A 24,865-nucleotide genomic window follows, 5' to 3' on the forward strand; every position below is an offset into this window, starting at 1 on the left:
TTACAAAACCACCTCGATACCACGTTGCACAGTTTCCCAATCCACTTTCTTATAAATTCCCTTCGCTTTCACAAATCTACCGTCTTCGAAGCTTGCTAAACACATTCGATGGCATTTAGAGATCGACGGAGTTCGAGCTACCGTTGCTCTACCTGGAGCTGGATAACCAGTTGAAATTGTTGACTGATCTTTGCCCTGGAAAACAACATCTCAGTGATATGCAGAAGTTTCAAACTGCACAAAAGGGAAATATTACGGGACTTTACACCTTAATGACGATCTCTTTTCCCGAAAAACCTCGAAGAGCACGGAAATTAATAACGGTTCTTTAGGAAATGCTTCTAACCTTTGCGGGTCGCTATTCTACCCATAATAAATTGCATCATTGGGAACAAAAGTGCAACCAGGGCCATTTAATACGCCCTTTCTGGATCACAAAATGGAATTGAGCGTGATAATACTCGTGAACTACACCCATATATCTATGCAGATCCCGACATTATGAATTTCGTATGTTGCCACAAGGTTCTGTGAATAGAAATTGTCCATCTACAGATAGAGCAACTCATGTTCTTGCAGAGGATCACTTATGGCACTGCAATGATGAAAGTCGCGTGATTGAAGTTATATGATAATCACAGCAATTTTTTAGGTCGGAGTTGATGCAGAGATAGGACAACATTGAAATAGCACTTTTCTGAAGGCATCGGAGGAAGTTAGTTGGGATTCCCATTGGTTCAAGTTGAATATGCAAGCGTGGTCAATGAATGTATTATATTTGTGCAACTGGCTGCAGTGAACCACAGGTCTGTCAGTCTCAAGTGAATCTTACGCCATGATCAAGGAACTAAAACAAAGCCCAAAAAAGTTAAAATATCTGAATTTCAGAGAATGGTTTCAAAATAAAGTCCGAGTTTCAGAGAGGAAGATTTCAAAAGAGATCGGAACTGTGCTCATCTCTAGTGTCCGCTATATCGCGGATATACCTCTTCAAAGAGAGGAAGGAGGAAACTCATTTTAAAGTCTTTTTTCTTCCCATGTCTTTCCGTCGCTGCGCTATTCAAGTTGCTTTGCTCCCGCGTTGGATTTGGATATATTTTCGCTCTACATTATTCGAAAGCATCCGCCTTAGTAATGAAAATTGAGTCCTCCGGTCGATTATGACGATTATGATGGAAAGATCGAGAATAAAAAAACATATCAAAATTCCTCGAGCAATATTAAAACATTGAAAGAGTCGTTTACAAACATCTTTTGCATCAACTCCCGTATATGTTGAATGAAACTAGTTCGAACTCCATTCTTAAATTTATAAGACTTTTAGTAGATCATGGAAGTTGCCTCATCCTTAAAATCAGCTGAGTGGAGCAATTTTAAGCATATCCGCGTACCTCATCTATAATGCCATCTTCTTCTTTTATGGTCGACTTCACAGAGTTCAACATTGCATTGAGAAGTATTGTTTGACTTGAGAAGATCTGAATACCAGGAAACTTCAATAATCTGTGTTGTACTTAGTAACGTTTTTACAAAATGACTTACGTGCAAAATATTCATTTTCATGGAATACTGGGACGGTATTAAAAGAACGCATGTAGAACAATAAATGACCAGTATGATCTTCATAAGAGATACAGATGAAGTACTAGAACTGTGACCATATACGAATTCGAAAAGGGATATGAAGAGAAGCAAATATATGGGTTTTGAGAGCTTTCCAGTTCTGGATTTCATCATACATTAACAGCAGAGAAATTAGTGAATACGACGTGGATACAATGTATTCAGTTGCTTACAATAAGCCCGCACAATACAGTAAAATGGTAATCACAAGTGAAGCGTCATCATAAGCGACCTCACTGCGATAGCGGGACCGAACCGTTCGTTCATTTCTGTTCCAGTCAGCGCTATTAGGGCTTGTTCTCAGGAGGTGGGGGGGGGGGGGGGGGGAAACGCCGCATGACTTTGCTTGTATTCAGCTGCCATAGATTTCATCATGATTAGAAGCCGTCGCAAATGTCTAATCTCTTGTTATGTCACCGAGCTTAATTCAGCCTTTATGCGCTTAAAAGATTCACGGGTACGAAACAGAAACTTCCCATCAGAATAAGTCTACCCGGGTCAAATTATAAGTAAAATTATAACAATAGGGGAGTTGTTGTTGATAAAAGATATGAAAACAGAAATTATTTCTGTTCCGAACATTCCGAACATAACGATTTACAACGTTTTTGTCCTTAGGTCCTCTTCTTGCCGGATCGTATTACCAAGGGCGACCCGCCTGTGTGCCAATTATTGCTTTTGCATACGTCGCGTATAATCGACATTTGTGAATATTTTTCCGATTCATTTTATACGTTTAACCACTGAACCATCCATCATATTTCCATTGAGTTGAAACTCTCCTATCGTGAACAAATGACTTCACGTGCACAATTTCGAAAAATTCGCCAAAAAAATTCTATTGGAACGAAACTGCACTCAAAAGGAATTCTACACAGCTGAAGAACTAGCAAGAATGTCTAAGCTGCACTCGTTCTAGGATTAGTGGACATATTAAGTTAAGTAGCAGCGTAACAAGACATACACGCGAAGTCGGGATCTCAAGAAATATTTAACACAGCATCTCGATCGCCGCTGCCGTCGACTGTGCTGAGGTGAACCCAACCATCGATTGAGATCTGACCACTTCTCACAGTCAGAGTGTAACTACGCCTCATTTTGTTAAGGTTACATGTAAACCAGACCTAACTGAAGTTCCCTGAAACTCCAGAGAGTTGGAACAGTTTTATTTCTCTGGAATGTATCTGAGTAAATAAGGTGGTATGGTAGGTAATTCGTCTAGATTCAACTAGGTATCTGAAAATTCCATTTACCTAGCGGATTGGAAACTCCAATGAAGTTTAGAAAGTGGTATTTCCTAAAGGTGGTGCGGAAACTGCGAATTCGAGAAGAGACTCATAGTCACAGAATCGAGACGATCGCGAGAAAAATTTCTACAGTCGAGTTTTTGCTGCAGAGTATTTTCATTTATGTCGTCACCTCCCTACAGTTATTTGAAGCGAATATCCCCACTAATAAGACTGAGACTGCGGCGTTGCTAGCAAATCACTCCTAAGAGTGCCCACGTTTTCGACAAACAACCCAAAGGGGGGGGGCAATCATTTGAGCGCATCTCTTTTTTTGGTTCCGTCGCTTTTTGATGAACATATCATTCGACATTTGAAGTTATTTATACAACGGGCAGCTGCGCAATTGCACTATAGCTCCGACAATTTTTTTTTCTGACCCCAATCCGTTCGAAAGGGAATTCTAGCAGAATTGAATACCTTTAAAATATAGTTCATACAGTAAGGCCATTTTATCCTGCAAAGAACGAACATTAATAGAGAGCTATAAATGAATATAGTAATTCATAATTATATGATTAAAAATAAATATATTCCGTTGTTGCGCAAAAAAAATAAAAATAATAAAAATAATAGATTAAAAATATTAAATTAAAAGTAAATTAAAAATTTAAAAAAGAAAAATTAAAAATAAATATATTCCGTTGTTACTATCTGTCGTATAGTTACCCATTCTATGTGCACGGACATTGAAAAAATTACTTTGTCGTTGACAATAAAAAAACCTTAGATTCTGGTTTTGCATTCCTAATTTTCTCTTTCATAAACATTTTAAAGAAGATTTGTCAAATTTTATTTATGAGAAACATTTACATTTTATCATGTATCTTTCTCAAAATGGATTTTCCTAGAAAAAAACTTATATACACTTGTTCGGTGGACTAACTACAGAAGAAATGTGATGGAGATATCAGAGCTAGAAGGATAGAAAATATTTGGAGTTTGCAACTACAGTACAGACAAAGTGGTAAAAGAAAATGCATTCAACCAATAATTTTCGACATAATAAAAACTGATGGACACAAAGTGTTCCGTGCGCAGCTACGGGTTAGGGAGTATGTTACTAGTTCCACAAGAATCACAGTCACACGGAACCAGTCACTTGTTCCAGTTCTCTCAGTAGCAGAGTTTTAATGTGACTTTCAGCTGATTGTAATAGGGGAAATATTATTATATCATAGAATGTGCTCCTAGTTCCCTACATTCACGATCTGGACAGTGGTAATGCACAGTCATTATTTCATATCACTCCATGTGACCTGTCATTATGACAATATTGCAGGAAATGGAATGTGTTCAGCAAAAAAAAAAAAAACTAAGAGATGCAGACACCGAAAAAATTACCTTGTCGTTGAATTCTATTCATAAATAAGAAATTTCTGACGTTTCCGATTTGATGACAGTCACTAAGGCTGCTGACGAGAGAGACTTGGTAACTCAGAATTCCAGGATAGCTTTTTCGAAGAAGAACACACTATGAACTATGAAACAGTGTGGAAAATGTCAGTGAAAACAAAAAGAAATAGGAAGAGTGAGCAATTTAGTGTTACTGGTTGCAGCAATGAATGTGTTCCACCCTTGTATGAAAGCAACTAGATTATTTAGAAATTCACTGGAACACTTTCTGGATAAACAATTCTGTAGAAAAGTTAATTGTTCACATATGAAATGATCCGAATAAAACAAGTTGTACAGAAGATGAACTATGACAAAAAAGGAATTCTCATCCAGTGGAATACGAGCTAGTTTTCTGTGCGAATATTGACATAAGTGATCTCTCACAAAGATGATCAAAACTGCTGCTTTAAATCAATTCAGCTCATGATTCCCTTCAACAGGAGTAACTTGCACATCATTTCTTGACCTCTTTATTTCACTAAGCTCAAAGATTTTGTATAATTGTTTCCTACATACTGTGGGCCTTCCCTATTCCAACAATAATTTGGTGTAGAGAAATTAGAGAGTTTAATCTCTGTCATGAACAAAATGAGCAGTGTATGTTGTCACGCAATTTGAGTACTAGGGAATGTTTGTCTAGCGACAACTTCTACATAGATAATCTTATATTCTCTAATCACATTCAAAAAGGCTAATATGGTTTAATATCACGTCAGCAAGATTAATCTCAAAGCATGGCATCTCTCTTTACCTCATTTATGCTGAAAATTTTCGGATATTTTCACAGAGGGCCCGGTCCTATTTGGAGTACCGCGTAGAAATTACCACACCCTAATAAGAATCACTAATCGCTACGGTTCGCGATGGTCCTACCTCGATCCTTACCGCTATCTCCATTGGATCACTTTGAGCGCAGTCGCTTACGCTTCTGCAGCGGGCTTCAGGTCGTTCCGACCCGACCATACTTTTGTTTAACCACATACAGTCGATACCGAACGCGTACCACCGGATCGCTACCACAGTCGGTTACTATAAACACACTCCTATGGTGAATCGCTGTCCCTTTCAAGCATGTAGGGCGAATCCCTTTCAAGCTGTAGCAGAATACATTTTAGAGTGTTCGGCTCTACATTTACCCGTTCACCGAGACTCACGTGCTCATTTGGTTGAGGATTCGACCGCGAAACTATGTAAACAGTATTGAATACACAATCTCACTTCACAAAAAAAGAAAGGTTGGTGTATCGATGTATGAATCATGTGATAATAGGCAGATTGTGAAGTAAATTTCAGATCGAATATTACTGATGCTACGCCGTGCTGTCTGCTCGGTGGAGAAAGTTCTAGAAGTGTACGACCATTTACTTTTCTTGTAGTGAACGCATAGAAGTAGAGTCATGTTGTGTTTTGGCGGAAAAGAGGATTTGTAGTATCTTTATAAATAGTTACTGACTGCGATAGCAGATTAGGTACTTTTAGTATAGTGGATTCAAACGGATCATGATCTACCCATGGTTCAAATTTCACTAACCGCTTGTTAGCAGTTACGATCTCGCTATGTCTGAATTTTAAAATTGAACACGTATGCTGAGAGTCCCAGAATAAAAAAACCCTCCTAAATCAACGCGTTGCCTCTAAAATCAACGCGTACGTATATTTATACGAATAAACAGGGCATGGGGGTTCCTTCGTCCAGTTATGTTCCGATCTGGGCACTACGATCCTTTACAAGAGAGACAGTACCGATGCGATACGCTGCAAAATTATGGTATAACGACCAAGTAGAACTATCTGTACAGCACAGTTACCTGTATTTGCAGTCCAATGCTAAACCCTGCAAGAATCTGATGATCCAGCAACACATTTCCTCAACTCGACCCCATTTCATCTTCTTTCTCTTCAGTTTCAATCGATGTTGCTCGATCTGCCCCGATTGAACGCATTCGATGGTGACTATATTACTTCAAATGGCCTATGAATTTGTTCTACTTTGAACCCGTATAGCGCTGATCTTTACACTTGGACTTTCAAAGATTTCAAGGGTGATGGCAGAGAAAACTGTATACACAAAGTGTTTCTGTTCGCTCCTCGTCAGACATATAAAACCTCTAGAAATGTAGCAACTTCCAAAGCATATGAAGTTTATTTCAAGTATAAGCATTTCATTGTGTGCTCAGATTCATATTTATCTACAAAATATTATCATGTTCAGGCTCACGGCCTCAAATTGATGAAGCATTAGAAATATATTGACTTCAATTGTACCCGTGAGAAAAAGTTTGCCAAGCCGCTTAGCATGACAAAAGTGTTTTCAAAGAGAGAAGTGAAATAGAAAAGTGCAAGCTGTACAAAATAAGTCATATCGTTATGATCGACACGTGCGTTCAAGTGCAATGCGTGCACATAGTCACAAGAACGCTCGCTGCTTTCTCTTATGAAACCGCTCGTCACTAAAGGTGGGCGTTGGAAAATCGTTTCGTTCATGTACACGCTGTGCTCTACCTAACGACAAAGCTCGAGCTTCTTTTAGACATAGTTCACCTGCTTGCTATGCAACAAGTGTAGAGAAAGGGACAGATAGACAGAGAAGAAAAAAGAAAAGGTGATGACAACCAAAAATAAGTGTTAGTAGGTGCAGCTATACATGCGGAACACAGCAGTCTCTTTTCCAAGATCAAGAGAGACTTCAAGTACATAATCTAACAAGAATATATGCGGAACGAATAGAATCTACCAGCATACAATGAACACGTACAGCAGAATTCGATTACAAAACCACCTCGATACCACGTTGCACAGTTTCCCAATCCACTTTCTTATAAATTCCCTTCGCTTTCACAAATCTACCGTCTTCGAAGCTTGCTAAACACATTCGATGGCATTTAGAGATCGACGGAGTTCGAGCTACCGTTGCTCTACCTGGAGCTGGATAACCAGTTGAAATTGTTGACTGATCTTTGCCCTGGAAAACAACATCTCAGTGATATGCAGAAGTTTCAAACTGCACAAAAGGGAAATATTACGGGACTTTACACCTTAATGACGATCTCTTTTCCCGAAAAACCTCGAAGAGCACGGAAATTAATAACGGTTCTTTAGGAAATGCTTCTAACCTTTGCGGGTCGCTATTCTACCCATAATAAATTGCATCATTGGGAACAAAAGTGCAACCAGGGCCATTTAATACGCCCTTTCTGGATCACAAAATGGAATTGAGCGTGATAATACTCGTGAACTACACCCATATATCTATGCAGATCCCGACATTATGAATTTCGTATGTTGCCACAAGGTTCTGTGAATAGAAATTGTCCATCTACAGATAGAGCAACTCATGTTCTTGCAGAGGATCACTTATGGCACTGCAATGATGAAAGTCGCGTGATTGAAGTTATATGATAATCACAGCAATTTTTTAGGTCGGAGTTGATGCAGAGATAGGACAACATTGAAATAGCACTTTTCTGAAGGCATCGGAGGAAGTTAGTTGGGATTCCCATTGGTTCAAGTTGAATATGCAAGCGTGGTCAATGAATGTATTATATTTGTGCAACTGGCTGCAGTGAACCACAGGTCTGTCAGTCTCAAGTGAATCTTACGCCATGATCAAGGAACTAAAACAAAGCCCAAAAAAGTTAAAATATCTGAATTTCAGAGAATGGTTTCAAAATAAAGTCCGAGTTTCAGAGAGGAAGATTTCAAAAGAGATCGGAACTGTGCTCATCTCTAGTGTCCGCTATATCGCGGATATACCTCTTCAAAGAGAGGAAGGAGGAAACTCATTTTAAAGTCTTTTTCTTCCCATGTCTTTCCGTCGCTGCGCTATTCAAGTTGCTTTGCTCCCGCGTTGGATTTGGATATATTTTCGCTCTACATTATTCGAAAGCATCCGCCTTAGTAATGAAAATTGAGTCCTCCGGTCGATTATGACGATTATGATGGAAAGATCGAGAATAAAAAAAAATATATCAAAATTCCTCGAGCAATATTAAAACATTTAAAGAGTCGTTTACAAACATCTTTTGCATCAACTCCCGTATATGTTGAATGAAACTAGTTCGAACTCCATTCTTAAATTTATAAGACTTTTAGTAGATCATGGAAGTTGCCTCATCCTTAAAATCAGCTGAGTGGAGCAATTTTAAGCATATCCGCGTACCTCATCTATAATGCCATCTTCTTCTTTTATGGTCGACTTCACAGAGTTCAACATTGCATTGAGAAGTATTGTTTGACTTGAGAAGATCTGAATACCAGGAAACTTCAATAATCTGTGTTGTACTTAGTAACGTTTTTACAAAATGACTTACGTGCAAAATATTCATTTTCATGGAGGCCAGTCGTTCAGTTCTTCCTGAGATGTACTCGTTGCGAGACTTGACATAGTCATCATCAGGGAATGATAAGAACAACAGATGCTGATGACCCTTTTTAATTTCTTCTGGAGAACTGGAAATAAATTTTCAGAGTTATTTTTAATTTCTTTCGCAGTCATATGACGGAGGTATCTGAAGACAAAAAGAAACTAACTATATCAATTTTCTCCATGAACAGTCGCGTATTTTCTGAACGAGTATCACGTCACGTTTATTCGAGTCAATGATGGTCACAAATTCATTATTGACTCCGACGAGGACCTAAAACGACTTTGCGAATTCTCCACTACCAAAATCGTAGCAAAAACAGTGTAACTGCGCACATCAGTATCCGGTGCTCCACTCAACAGATAATTAAATACTTTTTTGATGTTGAGAGGATTGATTCCTGGACGTTCTATTAGGCCTCGGAAGAATGCTGCGCTGAAAATCGGATTAGATCAAACTTCAGATTCAATGTAGGCTTCGATTCTTCATTCTGGTATCGGTTTATTATAAGCTAAAGTTGACAATGTTCATTGGAGAGTCTCCTAAGTAGACTGAACCTTCATTTTACATGAACTACATGCCTGACCATAGATTCACAAATCACTATTTCACTTTTTATTAAAATAGATTATAAGTACTGCATTAACTACTTGCGCAAATCTCCTTGACACTTTGTATAGAAGAAACAAAAAAGGTATCTTAAAGGATAAAAATCAAAAGTAACTAGCCCATAACATGGAGTTGATTCTCGAAGCTTCGTTAGATAATGTCTGCGTACTTCGTCGAGGCCATTGGCCTTCAAGATGGTGCTGCCCCGCTTCCACGATTCAACAACTTGACTCTCAAGATCGCTGAAATGAAAGAAAATTGTCAGCGGCATAAAGTTGTAGGCAAGGCGAAAATCTACAGAGATCTACGAAATGAATAAACTTGAAGGAAGTGTTTTGAAATTATAGACCAACTTGTATCCAGTGAGTGCCTTCCCCAAAAGCATAGGTCCACGGATTACGTCAGCCATTCGAGCAGGGAGCTGATCTTCCAAATGCATCCTAAGCCAATCAACAGTATGCATTTTTTGATCATATGGACCATCTTCCATAGCAAATCCTAGCCCGGCTAGTTCAGCACATCGTTCAGGAGGCATAGGACAGCGATCAAGGAAAAGTGATGATCGTGCATCTGTTAGCAACATTTCCAAAGCTCGAGAACAAAAGGTCACGATCTGAGAATAAAACTACTCTCAAAAGGAGGAAATTAACGGCTGAAAGGTTATGATACTACCTGCTGCTCTCTTGCCTCAGACAGTTGTACGTTCCTCCGAAAATACAGTACGGGTTCATCATCTTTTTTCTTACTTTCTAGTTCCGATTCCGCAAACTTTGCCAGAACCTCTGACCATCCACGACGCATTTCATATGGTTTATGATGCGGTTTCAGCTGGACCTCTACAAAATAATGAAGTTGGGTGCTGATGCCAAACTCATGTCTAGACTGTAAATATCAGTAAAATGTAATTTAAGAAAGGAAAATGTTGTGCTGTCACACGTAAGGTGACTGCTCTGTGAAGACGAGCGTTCCTCATCCTTCCAACCGCCATAAACTAGGTGGGAGCGAAGAGCTAAGCGCACGTCGCCAAACCTTTCTGTAACCACCCATCTACGATCTGACGTTGCTAACCGATGCTGCATCTCGCAACTGCGACATCCGCCTTACGACAACGCGATGCACACTCGGAAAAAAGTTAAGAAGTTTAGAAAGACGAGATGTAATGAGACTTTTCCCAATATTTTCATATTCTTTACATTTTTACTGTACTAATGCGAAAGTATGCAAAAATTGCAAGACTTAACCACACAAACTTCTTTCGGCACCTTACTCATCAACTGTAATGGATTTCAACAACTACTTCAGCTCAAGAAGTCCACACAATCATTCCAACTCATAGTTTCTTTTCTTTTCTCAGATTTTTTTCTCATTATTCCGGTTGGCCTGTTTTATTTGAAAACGGCAAAAAATAAAAGAAATCAATATTGAGCTTCTCTCTAGGAAGCGCACTGAGTACTAATTATTGCTACAAGACAGATTTTGCACCTGTGACGTTCGTGGAAAAGCGGTCATTAGAACCATTTCTGAGGAGTTTCCCATTGGCTTTCCCAGAAACGAAGTGGAAGATACCACGGACAATAGACCCCGAGGGTTTTCAATAATGTTCTAAAACAAGGTGAACAAAGCTCGCAACCTGTCTCCCACGCTTGCGCAAGCAATTCTAAAAATTGTAAAATGACCAATAGATAAGTCGACTGTGTACTTCCTACAAACTTCATACATCCTCATTCATACAAAAATTTCACAACTGTCTGCGGAAAGGACCGCACTAGAGTCAACAGAGCTTTCTCAATCCAGTACAAACTGTGGGCTTTTTCTTGTTGGGTTCCAAATACCATATGAAAATAATCTTCCAGCAAGCGTCCAAGCGCAAATACAACGATAAAATGGTAAAGTCTCTGGCGTATCAATCCACTTTGAATGCGCCCATGCGTTTCACTGCAATCGTAATCGTTGAGGTTTTGGAACGCGCGTTTGCCTATACAACTACATATATGTATGGATGAACTGTCTAGGAGGATATAATACAATATTGCTTTGAACAACGAAGGAACCGGAACGACTACAAAGATGACACATTCTAGCGTTGAGGGAGGGTAGTAAGTTGAGAGTTGGGATCGCGCTGTGACCCAAATCTCAACTTACTACCCTCCCTCAACGATAGAACCGTGTGACGGTGAACCACAGCGGTGAGTGGTACTAACAAGGATCCTCTCCTGACAGTAACCGATATACTCCACCGCTCCACTTCGGGTGCAATCGCTTACGCAACTACACAGAACTTCATTTCGTTTTGACATTTCTGTGACACTACTCCATTACCAACCAAGATGTTTACAAAAAGAGCACTTCACACAAATTCTTGCGAACCAATATCTACCCGTAATTAACAGAAATAGACTTTCCAACCTAGCAGTCCCGAAATCATCCAAAGCGAAAATGCTTCCTTCGCTGTTGCTTTCTCAATGCCATATTCTGCACCCATCAACTCGACAATATATTCCGCGGTTGCAGTCCTCCCTCCTGGTATGTTGAATTGGATACCAGAATCTGCAAACTAGCTTCCACTTGGTTTCGTAACTTTCGTAACTAGAAAGTGATACTTCTAAACTGCAGCTGAATTGGATTTCCTGAAAAACTCACAATTACTTTCATCATCTTCAGGCGTATCCATCCGCACAAACTGAGACGTGTACACCCTCATCGACACTACATCATTTTTCTTCTTGCGATGATCCGCCGACAGAGGAATATGACTAAACATTTGAAAAAAAACTTATATATATGTATATATATGTATATAACTATATATGTATATATGTAACTTATATATATGTATATATATTGAATATTGAATTGACTGTAATGGAGGAATCTCGAAGTGATGGAAGTGATGTACACGCTCTGATGGAAATTAAGTTTGCATCTTATGGCCTCGTAGTACTCAATGCGAAGTCACCTCTGGTTAGTTCCATTCATATGCTTGCTTTGATTTACGGGGCGGGCTGTCAGCTGCCTTATAGAGACCTTTGTGACTTGTAGTTGTGGTACGTGGTGGCCCGTTGCGTTACCAGATTTAGCAAATGAGGTAAGCACAAGCCGACATGTTGTTGTATGAGTTTATCTTCATCGTTTGAATGCTTTCTGAAGGGTAATGAGGGGCTTGAGAGGAAAAATCAGGAAATTTTTGAAGCTCTGACGAAGGCGATCTTTAATAGCAGGTAAACTCTCGGTGATAACGCCTGTCCTGTTATTATTGTTAGATTTCATCCTATAGACAGGTATCGAATATGACTCTTTACAACAGCTGTTGTAAAAATCCAACACGGTTGGTCCTGCACTTCATTACGAAAACCAAAAACCTTAGGAAAAAAACACCGAAAACAAGGGTATTTATTTCGAGCTTGAATATTCCAGTACCATTTTAAACAACTTACCACATTCCAAGAAATATTCACGCATGTAAAACATTTAGAACTCACTGCAAAGTGTATCCGATCGGTGATATCGAAAGTGGTGGAGTTTTCTTCAGAGTAGCACTAGGTGGATCGGCAAAAGAGACCGTCGGTTTCTTAAAGAGATGGATTTAATCCTAGTCACTCGTGCCAGCAGTCATGTTGTTCCGTACATTAACAACGCACATAAGTAAAAAGTTGGTTGAAAGATCATCATTAACCAGTGATGCCGATGAGAGGGGATGTAGCCGAACAGTTCAAGCAAACTGGACATAGTTGAAAGTGGGAAACAAAGCAGCTACAGCTGCAAATTGCCAAACGCACGATACAAGATAAGCTTATATACCCGGTGAATTATATGTTTAGCGATTTCAAAGTGTTCTATTTTTTAAAAACCCTCTCGCCAGTCATTTAAAAGTTACTGGGATTTTGGCGTTTTATATATATAATCAAATAAAGAGGACTTTCCGTCAATCACAAACTAATTGACATTACTTATGAATGTTGTTGCACCTCAGTAGTTCACATAACTAACATGACTAGAAATGAATTTCTGCGGTGTATTAACATCCAAACGGTATTGTGGAGTTCCTCAAGCGTATAAGCAAGTTTTCATCAACATGAAGTACGGCGCTAGTGAATTGACTCAAAGTTCTCTTCTTCGCAACTAACTTGTGGAACAAAGGAAAACAAAACAAAGGCTTATACTCTCAGTTTCTCCCAATTAAAGTTCGAAAAGAAGCTAGAACAGATGAAATGTCAGCTTCGGCATTGAAAAAGTAAAAAGAAGTAAAGAAAACCCACTTCAGACATGGTAATGGTTGGCAACTTGACCTGCCGAGCCTCACTTAGCTTCCTCCTAGTTGTCGTTGGCAAAATGTCTACGGACATCGATGACGATTCCGCAACAACAGCCGCTGAAAATACTATTCAGTTCGATAGTGTACGAAACCAGAATAAACTCATGTATAGTGAGTAGCATCCCACCCGTAAACTAAATTAGGGGCGAAAATCGATTTCTAGACCAGATACGTTCGGTTTGAGCAGCAACAAAATTACGCAGTGCGCATTCCATCATTCACGGTAATACACTGGAGCATGAGAAAGAACACATATACCACATATATCAGAATAGGAATTATTCTAGGGGCGGATTGATACTGCATTTAATGCAGCGAGAAGAGACAGACATATTCAGTGCAACTCAATACTCTTTTACTGGGACATGTTGTAATAGTTGCAGGCTCAAAAAAGTTGTAGGTACGAACGGGGGCCGTTACCTATATTTACCTGACGTCCGCAAAGCGCGTTCAATAGGGTTTAGGGCAGAAAGCAGGCAGAAAGACATTCATTGTAAATATAAGTATAAATGATTAGTACTGAGCTCACCACCACCAATGGATACAGGCCTTTTTAGAACAAATACTTCTCTGTTTTCTTCATCGTCAACCGTCTCCTGCACTCCCTGCAATGATCTTTGAGTGACCTATCAGTCGATTGCAAAATGAAACATTAAAATATAACGCACACTCGGTTCTTTCTCAAGCAAACGCTCATCTTCTTTAGGTGCTGGACTCTTCTCCTGGAGACTCATAATGGAAACTGAAGGCGCACTTCTGGAATATCCAATATGATCTTCACTTTAACTGTGATTGATGTGATTCAGAGCGAACAATCAGAACCAGCCACTGAAAAATCACATGCAACAAAAAAAGAAGAAACGTCAGAAACTCCGCCACATCACATTGTCCGCCAAATTCCCAAATTACAAATGAAAACCCTTTGAACTTCATTTGCATTTCATGGGAACCGAATGAACAGCAAACAGAACATTGGTAAAAATGGATTTTCTTTTAACATGTGTCGCTTTACCATCTAGCTGTCATTCATTTTAGTTAGTCATTTTGCTACAGCTACGACATGGCTAGTACAACCACATTAAATCAAGTATACGTTACAGAACAGTAGATCAAGTGCAAGTACGGCACAGTGCAGCTCATCGCTAGAGTTAGCGATGGGACCTCGACCCCGACTACTAGCTCCACAGCGTTGCTTCGAACGCAACCGCTTACGCTACAGCACCGAGCTTCATGTTGTTTTGAACTGACTATAATCTCGCCGAATTCACTCACTTCAGCAAATCTACTTCAGGTTGCTTCATTTAGTTTTGACCACAGCTATGCAACACGTTTTATGCCACTGTAGAGTAAGATTCAAAAGAGGACGTAGTTCGTCGCGCCTAGACAACACGTTCGACGTCGACTATGTATATGTAGCAATATGGAGTTCATGTAATTCTCGAAAGTATTAGCGTCTGAAATTAAAAAAAGGATAAGGCAATTAATGGCTAGGAACTCCCATGGAACCCACGCAGCAACTCGATCTGATATATCATGCTATATAATGACGGGCTTATTCTGTCACGCATGTGTATGTGTGTGACATTCACGAAAACTCCAGAAAGCAGGAAGATGAAGAGTTGGAGCAGAAGCTCGAACGGAAAAAGTGCTCAACTTTTCTCCGCCACTACATTTTTTGCTTGAATGACACCCAGTTGGTTCCTAGGGAGCTGACGGGTAAATCTTGAAAACTGCACAAAAAATTGCACCTTTCCCGGGAATAAAAATAGCATTTGTACATTCTTGCATGAGAGGCAGACTAGTTAGGGGCTAGCTTATTAAGGATTGAAAGAGGTTCTCGACAAGTTTCCGTGGTTTAGCGAGTTGTTCTTCCGTTCCGGCTCAATTCAGGTGCCAGAATTTTCATGCATTATACACACGGAGAACCGCGTCGGCAAACATTCTGTATAACGTCCATTTTCTTGGTAAACAATCTTATCACTTGTTACCCAGGAAGAGGTCTAACAAGCAAAATTTAAAGAAACTGTATCAGGCACAACAGTGATTTTTATTGCTCTTAGAAAATGCAAAGATATATGGTTATAATTGGATGAATCCCAATAAACAAAATCAATATCAGAAATGTTGGCTTCTGTGAAGCTGTTCACAAACGTTATCACAATAGGCAAAAGTGTATCTGAGAGCGTGAGTGTACTGTAGAAGTGTACATGAGCGAGAAAGTGTTCAACGATCGTAAAAAAAAATATCGGATACTAATTTTATTACATCAGGACCAATGTAATCCCCTACTGCTTGTCGCTACTGGTAAAAAAAAACAATCGATGCTATCACGTCGACTAATTTTCAAAGGCACAATAAAAATCCTAAAAAAGTACAGTTGGGGATTTCTTCTACATGGAAATTAAATTTGGGGCACACCACAACTTTCTCCTACAATTTAAGGAGCAATGATAACAAATAAGTCATTTAGAGAATAGAAGAGCTGAGAATAACCTCAATGACGAAGATGCGCACAGCGAAGAATAAGTGAAAAGGGTGCGCTAGGCAGCGATATCGATCGATAACGAGGAGGGAACGAGTGATTCATGCAGACACCCCCGGAGAATGTAGATAACCTGAGCGAAATAAAACATTGCGGTTGCAATCGTGTGTGAAAGCATGGGAAAACCACCATCATTGATCATTGTTGTCTTTCATCTGAAAATTAGTATAAAATTATGCAATGATGTGATAGGCCTTCCGTTTTTTCTTACGGGTACCGCGTTCAGCGGCCACCTTCGGGTTATTGTAAAATTTTGTGACTGTAGAAACAGTACCTTTACAATCTTTCGTTACATACATCCTTAAAATTCAATTATAGTAAGTTTTTTTTTAGGTCACAGGTAAAACACTTACAAATGCTGACAGGGAAGCTACAATTACAGAAAAACTCATAGCTTCGTTCACACATTCCCTTCCACCTAGATGGTAACCATAATCGTAGGTGTGCCCAATAGTAGAAAATGAAAAGACAAGATTCTTGGCTGTTGAGGGGTGGATCAATCCTTTTTGAATGTAGCAGCGAATTCCTTCAGGATCGAGGTTTATGGATGTGCTTGAGGAATATTCAATGATTTTGGGGTCGGCATTACAGAACGAAATCACTTGTAATTGTCGACATTGGTATTGTATTAACAACACCACTGTGCATGAAATGAACGCGCATTTTGAAAGGGACACTCAGAAAATGTTGTTTTCTGGCTTTAATCCTAAGTTCACGATGCGACATGTACTGCACAATTCACTGCCGTGGAAATGAAAAAGAAGAAAAAAGATCAAATGAATGAAACTATGCGAAATAGAAACAGCTAAACAGTTTTGAAAGAAAGATAAAAGCATTTCATACAGTAGCTGCTTTATTGGGAATAGTCTAGCCGCATCCGTGCTATCGATCACAACAACCATGACACTTTGTGTACAATAAGACAGGCGCGAGTTTTTCAAGGTTTTCTGGCTACAGATATCTTAAATCACTAGTCATAAGTTATTTTAGTTCCAAGTTACTTGCACGTTATTGTATGCTATTTATCCACTACACCTTCTATTTCCCAGTTATACAAGGTGGTCGTTTTGTCGAAAGGGTAAAGTCCAACATTGATGTGTTCTTTACCTGACCAAAATACGTACTTTTACAAATACGTACCCTTTCGGTCCATTTTTGAGAGGACATCTTTACGTGTTCCACTAGAGCTGCACAACTCCAAAACTCGTCGCTCTACATCGAAAACATGTTGATCGGGAGCATGAGGTGCCTAAATACGACTCAATGCATAATCTCAAATATTCGATACATCAAATCCTACTCAGTTCATTATTTCCTTTTCAGTTCAAAAATACGTGCATTTGTAAGAGGAGATTTAATGGAATAAACATATATAATAAAGTGTGTGGACAAGAGATAAAGTGTCCCGCGCTAATCAATCCTTGTTAAACTTCAACTCAGAACCGCTTAAGATTTATGACTGCATCTAACCCCATCCAGGGACTTTCGGGACTAACCGATGAGTAAAGTCACGTTCTTATCCCTCAAACAAGTCTGGTATCAATTTATAAACTCCGTAGGGACGAAATTCCTGGTTGGTGATTGATTTATGGCTTCATAGAGAGGAATTTCTAGGTTGGCTTAAGGGGATTTCAGGCTATCGACATTCGCAGCTGAACCTCTTTTTAACTGCGATACACCCGCTCTATATGCTAACATTACGAAGATGAAAAATAATCACGAAATGATGTCATAAATTGTGAGGTAGAAAAATAAATAAATCAAACATAAATCTGATCGTATTAGCACAAGATCAACACCTGCTTATGAAGTGTATCTGCCAATAAAAGTGCGTATTCTATATTCGACCCTGATGGTCCCTCACTGCCGATTATCTAAATATGAAAGTTAAGATGCATGTAGAACAGGATAAGATGATATTAAAATACCCCACAGTCTGACAAATATCTTCGAGGTCAGTGGGTCCTGCATAATGCTCCCCATTACAATCTGACACATACGCCTAAATCTTCTGCAATTCTAAATCTGCAATCTCATATACCAAATATCAAAGATTTGACAGATTATGAGTACAATATTCAGTAGTTACCTCGACTTCAAATGGGTCTATAGAAGAGTCATCTGGTTTGAACAACATTTTGGTCAACTGAAACGAACTTAGGTCAGTTATCTAGACTAAACGCTGAGATAGAAAATACGATTGAACCCCACTAACGGAATAGCCAGCCTTTTCACGGAAGTCCAAGTATTGTCTAGTAGCTGCTACTTGATCTTCTGCTACTTGGAATGCCAGTCCCCAGCAATACGACTAAAGATTTGTGCAATTGTCTATTCGAGTATTCGTGGATAGGAAATACAACGATAACAGTCTCCCTTCCAATAAAGCGATATTAAACAAAGAACTAATGAGATTAGGTCCAAGAGAGCAACGTTCTTTTGGGAACTTTTCAATTTGAGGTTGAAAGGCCGGATAACTAAAGCGGAGCGTCAAACATATAGTAGAGTCAAAACGACATGAACCACGTACGCAATTGCGTACGCGGCTTCTCTCGAGGCGCTTCGGTGGAGCGTAGCGGCTAGGAGTGAGGTGAAACCCTTGCTGGCACCACCCATTGCTGTAGTTTGCGACGGTGTCAACTTTGTCTCAACTGCTGCCTCCACCGCGGCATTTCGAGCGCATACGCAAATGCACCGCAACTACACACGTGTTTTATGTCGTATTGACCCGACTATAGACACACTTCTCCTTCTTTGCTGTTTCGATCGCAAATGCACCGCTACTACGCTTGAGATTCACGTCGTTCTGACCCGACTAACTTCACAAAAATTGGATAAATGCGAAGACCGGAGGTTTCTATTGGTGCACACCTCAGTCAATTGTTTTTACCTTTGAGAAGTACACTGTAATAATACAACGAATGAAATGATTGAAAAGCAAAACTTACCTACCTTCTTATCAGGTACTAGTGTCACAGTACGGCCAGGCTGAAAAACAAAAGCAACAACTTTTACGCAACACCACAAAGGGACTAGATATTACAACTACTATTTATTAGAATTGCCAAGCTGAGGTGAACTCAATACTCAACATAGATATAGTAGTGTCAAAACTACATGAAACACGTACGCAATTGCGCGGTTTCTCTCGAGGCGTTTCGGTTTTCAGGAACGGCGAAAGTGCACGCGTTAGCCCATAAAATTTAAAAAAAAACCCTTCTATTTTTGAGCATTTTGAATGTGAGCCTATCTTTTAAGTACATACTCCAGTGTTTGAAAGCAAATCTATACCTTCTCAGGAGTTCCTCGGTGGTCAGGGCTTAACTGCCAAAATCTACGAGCATATCCGGTAACGACGCCAGGAATTTTCTGAATGTACAACTCACAGAAGCGTGAAATAGTAGTAGAAGTCTCGCCGTAGTAGAAGTCTCGTTCAAAGTCATAGTCGGCAAAAAAAATCGAATGTAGGGTTACTGTTCCTGTACTTTTACATTGAATTTAGGTAAAACCTAGGGTGGGACCTTTCTCTTTAGAGAAATCCAAGCATGATACATCTGACATTTACGCAGAAAAGAACAAACCGTAACCACACACAGTCGGCGCAAAACATGCTCTCCTCTCCTCTCTGTGAAGAATTTCTCGGACTTTTTTTAAATGTTTTTTCTTCTCCATATGATGACAAATGAATAGGATTACGTAGTCTTAGTGAAGTTAGTTCACTGATACCCAGAAAACCTTTTCATCGCCGAATCCATAAATTTTCTTGATGATAAGTCATCTCCTAAAAGACTCAGTTTGCAGGAATTGGATTTCTGCACAATGTTTTGTGTAACTGTGCGTCGTTCTCTTCTTCTTGGATAGATCTAAGGATTTTACTATGGCTTGGATTACAACAAATGTTAGTCGCTACTTCAGAAAAATGAACCAGAAATAGAGTCTCCACAAACTAAGATCTCCGGAGTGTCTAGTAGCAAAACAAACAGTAAAACCAATGGAAAATGACTTAGCCAAGACTATGTACTCCACTCACATCCTCGGTGCAAGAAAGTGAATAACCTATTCATGCATTATTATGGAAAAAGAAGCGACATAGAAAAAGAACACTACCAGATCAACGCAAGTAACAAAATTCTTCTCCTTCATCTATCTTCGAATTCTCGGTGCAAGAAAGTGAATCTAAACTAGGTGGACATGGAGGATGAATTGCTATCTCCAGCCAAGTGTAAATCAATATCAGTAGTTAATAATTATTGTTTATATTCTCATGTTTCTTAATGGACTTGGAAAATTCGAACTCATTTAGTCAAGTGAATTCTAATCGAAAAAAATCGAAAAATCCACTAGCATCTGAGATGATTCTTGCATAACAAACAAGATTATTTATAAAGTTAGCATGTTTCTAAATGCGTATTTTTCCAGTAATATCGAATTTTGGCTCGACCTCTTCAGCAGTTTTCGCAATTTGATTGTAGGCTTAAAAGAGTGACCAACAGTAGATGCAAAAGAAGCAAACCTGCACGTATGGAAAATTAGGATTCCAAAGCAAAGAACCGTAACCAAACACCCACATTGCAGGTGCAAATATAAGACTCCTGAAAAAATCGAGAAAAACTACTGAGAGAAACTACCAGAGATATTTGCGTCAGCAAATCAGAAACATTGCTTCTCCCTGTCACTTTTATATGAAATATACGATGATGAAACTCACAGATTTTTCAAAACATCTTCAACTAGAACATATTTATTACAACAGTGGCAGAAACAATAAAGCTCGATGTTGGTGTTGGTAGCTTCACTAGCAATTTAAAAACTTAGAGCTTATCTGTCGTTATACGTCAAAACTATCTCCTCTAATTCAACTGAAACACAATACGAAAACAATTCCAATGTGTTAGACATAAAGCCGCAAAAAACGTGCGCTGGCGTAAACTGTGTTGTATCCGCGTGACGTGTTGAATCCTCAATGAAGGCGTGCTCGAATCCTCTCCACATAGAGAGACAGGTCCTAGGAGTTCTCTCCTTCTAAGTTTTCCTTTTTTCTTGTATAATGCCCTATGGTCGAATTACGTAGCTGATTAGTTCTAGCAAACTCTTCCTCACTAGTTTTTTTTGTATTTGTTTTGCCCCTAAGTCGGCTGTAAGTTCTTATTTTGTGGAGATTTAATCTCTATCTCACTTCTTGATACAGTTGTGCACTGGCAACATCCTTCAGTAGTACTACTAAGAACTACTCTTTTCGCTAGTTGGAAGTTTTTTTTTTATGTAAAGATATTTCCTTGAAAAATTAAGTCTGTAGGAGTTGGATTTGTGCCCTATATTTCATGTAGTTGTACATGGTTAGCGCACTTTCAAGACAGATTTTAAGATTTTACTGCGCCCACAAATACAATAAATAATCATGGACTGTTGTACGAAGAAATGGAACGTAGATCCAATCTTTTCGAAATGTTAGATGTGTCTTAACAGCAAAACAGACGATGAAATCAATGGAAAAGGACTTTGTTACAACTACGTAATCTTATCCACGCATTATAACGACTAAAAAAAGTGATGATAAATGATGAAAAACAGGAAGAAAAGAACTCCTAGAAGCTTGTCGCCCTCTATTCAGGGAGGCAGTGCGCAGAGGAATCTCCCGGATAGAACGCGTGCGACGCAGACGTTGCACTGGTGACGACATACACAACTCAAAGAACACCGGAACAAAGTGCGAAGACATAGTGCCTGTCGCTTTCATTTTCCTTGACTAGATATTTGATCTCTCTCACCCCGCCTCTCGGAAATCGCTGAAAACCCCCACTTTTTCTTCAGTTAAGAGGGGAAACGTCTTCTGACCTAACGCTCAAAAACTGTCCCACTTGCCGCAGAGACTGGTGTTTGTCTCAGTCAGTTTTCGGTTTGAGTGTTCATCGTTATGAATACACAAGTCGAAAAAATGGCAATTTATATTCAAATTTGAGGTGTTATGTACAAAGACGAAGAATAATCTAGGTTAACTATAGATCTAGAGGCGGATCCACATCACAGGGCGTATATACTGCAAATCTGTTTCTAACGACTGTGGTGATAATTGTAGCTATCATTGTAGTGGTAGCCATAGCACCAGTGCCTGTATCGCCGCACATCAACTCTTTCTCCATTGGAGGAATTTCCTAAACACACGGCTAAAGACTAAGTTAACACATTACAGCTTTCATTAATCTGCATAACTGTGGCAAGAAATCCGCAACATGCACAGACAGAAGAGATAAACAACAAAGTAGGACGGAAAAATAAACGAACCTTATACCGGAGAAGATCCTTGAGGGTATTTCTATGTTGGAAAGTAAGTGGATTCTCCCACATCATGGTGTTCATTGCTGGTGCAAAATATAACGGCTTTCTCGGATCCCAAGCTCGAACCTTCAACGAATATAAGCAAGAAGACTCACAGTAATATCTTTGTCACACTCATTTAGAAAAAAAAAAGTTCTGGCATCTGCGAAAAGAAGGATGAAATTTGGAGTAACACAAAGAATATGCTGGACATCATCACTAACAAACCGCTGCTCTGATATCTTTGCAATTTTATATAATTTCCTCTCTGTAACATTACACTGTGCAAATTATACGCCATGAAGTACAACTTACATGTTTTCAAAATACTTCAAGGAGTTGCAGTCGTCAAGCTGTCGCAGCCCGTAATTTGGTAGATCGAGTACTTAGTGACACATCTTTGAGAACAACTATCCGTTTCGTCGCGTTGAACCGCCAGTCACGGTCGAATTCCAATAAACCGCGCTATCAAGACTCAGTCCGCCGTTTGTTACGCACCAGGAAACATACACCAGCATCGGAGACACTACCACCTACTATAGCAGGCTTCAGACCGATTCGACCCGGCTATCGTGCAGTGTTTCTGACGAGTAGAAATCCGGAGACTGAGCAACGAGAACGAGGCTGTGAAGGGCGAGTAAAGTAACCTGATGAAGTAATTTGGCTAATCGTTTAGATGCGTAATTGCGTCTGCGGGAGCTCTGAAGGATGAACGAGTGTACAACGATATCGCGCCAACGAGTTTACAAAGTACATCCGTAGTATGGTATGTATATCCGCATATAGTATATGTATAGTATATCAGTAGTATAAGTACGTCTTGGCATTTGTGAAGATAAAATGTACACTCAGCAGTGGTAACAAGACGAACTATTTGAGAAAGAAGTTCGATAATTCGTTAGGAGTTAATTCCGTGCAAAGGATACTCCATATTCTGCTTTCTGTTTCGGAGTTTCTGCGTATGAAGTTTGGTCGGATTCGATCGTTCGGATCGAAACAGGAGCGAGTTGAAGGGAAGACAAAATTACGTATAGAGTCACATACATCACGTCTTAGGTAAAGAATTGTAATGAATCCTACAGTGCCCGTCTAGAATGTGTGCCTATCAACAATGAATAACAGCTTCGAACTATGAATGAAACATACAATGGATGTGACCAAGTTATCGCTGATGCCCATAGCAATTTTCGCCAAACTGTTCGCATCCAAAGGAGCAATCACCATTGCATCCGCCCATTTGCGCAGTTCTAGAATAAAGCCAGAGGCACTTTTTTACAATTGTAAATGAAACGCATCTCGAAACCATACCTATGTGTAGTACCGGATCACCCCGTGCTCTCCACATGGACCATTCGTCTCTGTCCTCATATATCACTTCATCTATTTCGAAGTCTTGAGTCTCAAGAAGAGTCAGAGCTGACTTTGTCGCAGCTACCTAACATTGGTAGTAAATTCTCTAGTAAGTCACAGAGGTCAGCAAAACTGAAAAAACCAAGACCTTTATCATAAGTTTGTTTTCTGGGCAATTCTGATACAACTTTTGTATGAGCTCCTCTAGTTTTATAACCGCTACACTTCCAGTGACTCCAATGAGCAGGTGAAATTTCCCACCGCTTCTTTGAATTTTGTGCGACCTTGTAAACGGTGGTCGTCGGCTAATATCCTAAAAATTCTTGTTTGAAACCTCTCCTACTTCTTCCCTATGCATAGATTTGTAAGAAAAAAACACAATGGATACTTAGAAAACATGATGGAAGCTCACACCTTCGCTGAATTCTCTTCGTCGTCATCATCGGATTTGTCTTCGTTCCTACTCTTCTTAGCAAGTGGCTCGTTGACCTAAGCATGAAAAATTGCATACTATGAACATCTTCTATAGTCTCATGACTTGCTGCGAAGTATCTTCATGAACATTTCCAGATCATGATGGTACCAAGGAGATGTAGAAAAGGGTCAAAACGATATGGACTGTGCAGCTGCGGCTGCGTTCGAAGTGGCGCGGTGGAGAAAGCGGCTGGAATCGAGGTAGAATCATCGCGAACTGCAGCGAAGAATGGTGTTACCAAGGATCCTCCATCAATTCTAGCTGCTCCGAGCGCAGCCGCTTAAAGGCATCAGGGCTGAAGGCCAGAAGTTCGATTTTATACTAAATGTCCACCTCTGATCTTGATCGTCTAATAATGTCTTCTAACAAGAATGCCTTTGTTAGATGAGGAAAGAAAAGATCCGAACAAAACTGAAACTTACTACTCCATTTGATTCATTGACAACATCCACCAGATTCTGCTCCGAGTCGACGCTCGAGTTCATAATGAAAAGCCCTCAACGCTTGACTGAAATCACAAAAATAAATTAGTTCCAAAATGGTCGAAAACGTGACACCGAAAGTAGATGGACATGTAGTAGGCTTTCGAGCGCT

General features: G+C 39.6%; 4 protein-coding genes across 7 annotated transcripts; 1 reads left to right on the forward strand and 3 right to left on the reverse strand.

Moving 5' to 3' along the window:
- RB195_012596 (uncharacterized protein) lies at nucleotides 1–14,893 on the reverse strand (the record flags this gene model as incomplete). 3 transcript variants are annotated; one of them, XM_064202039.1, is made up of 15 exons in its annotated part: nucleotides 1–195; nucleotides 1,392–1,478; nucleotides 8,618–8,756; nucleotides 8,838–8,944; nucleotides 9,007–9,106; nucleotides 9,400–9,522; nucleotides 9,634–9,893; nucleotides 9,953–10,116; nucleotides 11,687–11,827; nucleotides 11,921–12,033; nucleotides 12,760–12,848; nucleotides 13,537–13,649; nucleotides 14,122–14,197; nucleotides 14,261–14,348; nucleotides 14,865–14,893. In XM_064202039.1, 15 exons carry the CDS (start codon nucleotides 14,891–14,893, stop codon nucleotides 1–3), a joined length of 1,824 nt encoding a protein of 607 aa, XP_064057918.1. The 3 variants fall into 3 exon arrangements, with proteins under 3 accessions (XP_064057918.1, XP_064057919.1, XP_064057921.1); XM_064202038.1 differs by lacking the exons at nucleotides 1–195; nucleotides 1,392–1,478; nucleotides 14,865–14,893 and adding exons at nucleotides 7,075–7,269; nucleotides 8,467–8,553 and having other exon boundaries at nucleotides 14,261–14,326; XM_064202037.1 differs by lacking the exons at nucleotides 8,618–8,756; nucleotides 8,838–8,944; nucleotides 9,007–9,106; ... (8 more) ...; nucleotides 14,261–14,348; nucleotides 14,865–14,893 and adding an exon at nucleotides 1,543–1,563.
- RB195_012597 (uncharacterized protein) lies at nucleotides 5,171–5,615 on the forward strand (the record flags this gene model as incomplete). The annotated part of the gene is made up of 3 exons (XM_064202040.1): nucleotides 5,171–5,251; nucleotides 5,423–5,542; nucleotides 5,601–5,615. 3 exons carry the CDS (start codon nucleotides 5,171–5,173, stop codon nucleotides 5,613–5,615), a joined length of 216 nt encoding a protein of 71 aa, XP_064057920.1.
- Nucleotides 14,894–16,272: 1,379 nt separating the features above from the next.
- Nucleotides 16,273–21,868, reverse strand: RB195_012598 (uncharacterized protein; the record flags this gene model as incomplete). 2 transcript variants are annotated; one of them, XM_064202041.1, is made up of 9 exons in its annotated part: nucleotides 16,273–16,289; nucleotides 17,275–17,383; nucleotides 17,934–18,008; nucleotides 18,068–18,136; nucleotides 18,224–18,280; nucleotides 18,350–18,442; nucleotides 19,084–19,119; nucleotides 19,423–19,500; nucleotides 20,645–20,701. In XM_064202041.1, 9 exons carry the CDS (start codon nucleotides 20,699–20,701, stop codon nucleotides 16,273–16,275), a joined length of 591 nt encoding a protein of 196 aa, XP_064057923.1. The 2 variants fall into 2 exon arrangements, with proteins under 2 accessions (XP_064057923.1, XP_064057922.1); XM_064202042.1 differs by lacking the exons at nucleotides 17,934–18,008; nucleotides 18,068–18,136; nucleotides 18,224–18,280; ... (1 more) ...; nucleotides 19,084–19,119; nucleotides 19,423–19,500 and adding an exon at nucleotides 21,807–21,868 and having other exon boundaries at nucleotides 20,645–20,723.
- Nucleotides 21,869–22,127: 259 nt separating this feature from the next.
- On the reverse strand, nucleotides 22,128–24,756 carry RB195_012599 (uncharacterized protein; the record flags this gene model as incomplete). The annotated part of the gene is made up of 7 exons (XM_064202043.1): nucleotides 22,128–22,283; nucleotides 22,414–22,533; nucleotides 23,593–23,693; nucleotides 23,755–23,881; nucleotides 23,945–24,109; nucleotides 24,211–24,285; nucleotides 24,694–24,756. The coding sequence occupies 7 exons, from the start codon at nucleotides 24,754–24,756 to the stop codon at nucleotides 22,128–22,130; spliced, it is 807 nt and encodes a 268-aa protein (XP_064057924.1).
- Nucleotides 24,757–24,865: the final 109 nt, after the last annotated feature.

Source organism: Necator americanus, chromosome V (assembly GCF_031761385.1).
Source record: "Necator americanus strain Aroian chromosome V, whole genome shotgun sequence".
NCBI classification, from domain to species: Eukaryota; Metazoa; Nematoda; class Chromadorea; order Rhabditida; family Ancylostomatidae; genus Necator; species Necator americanus.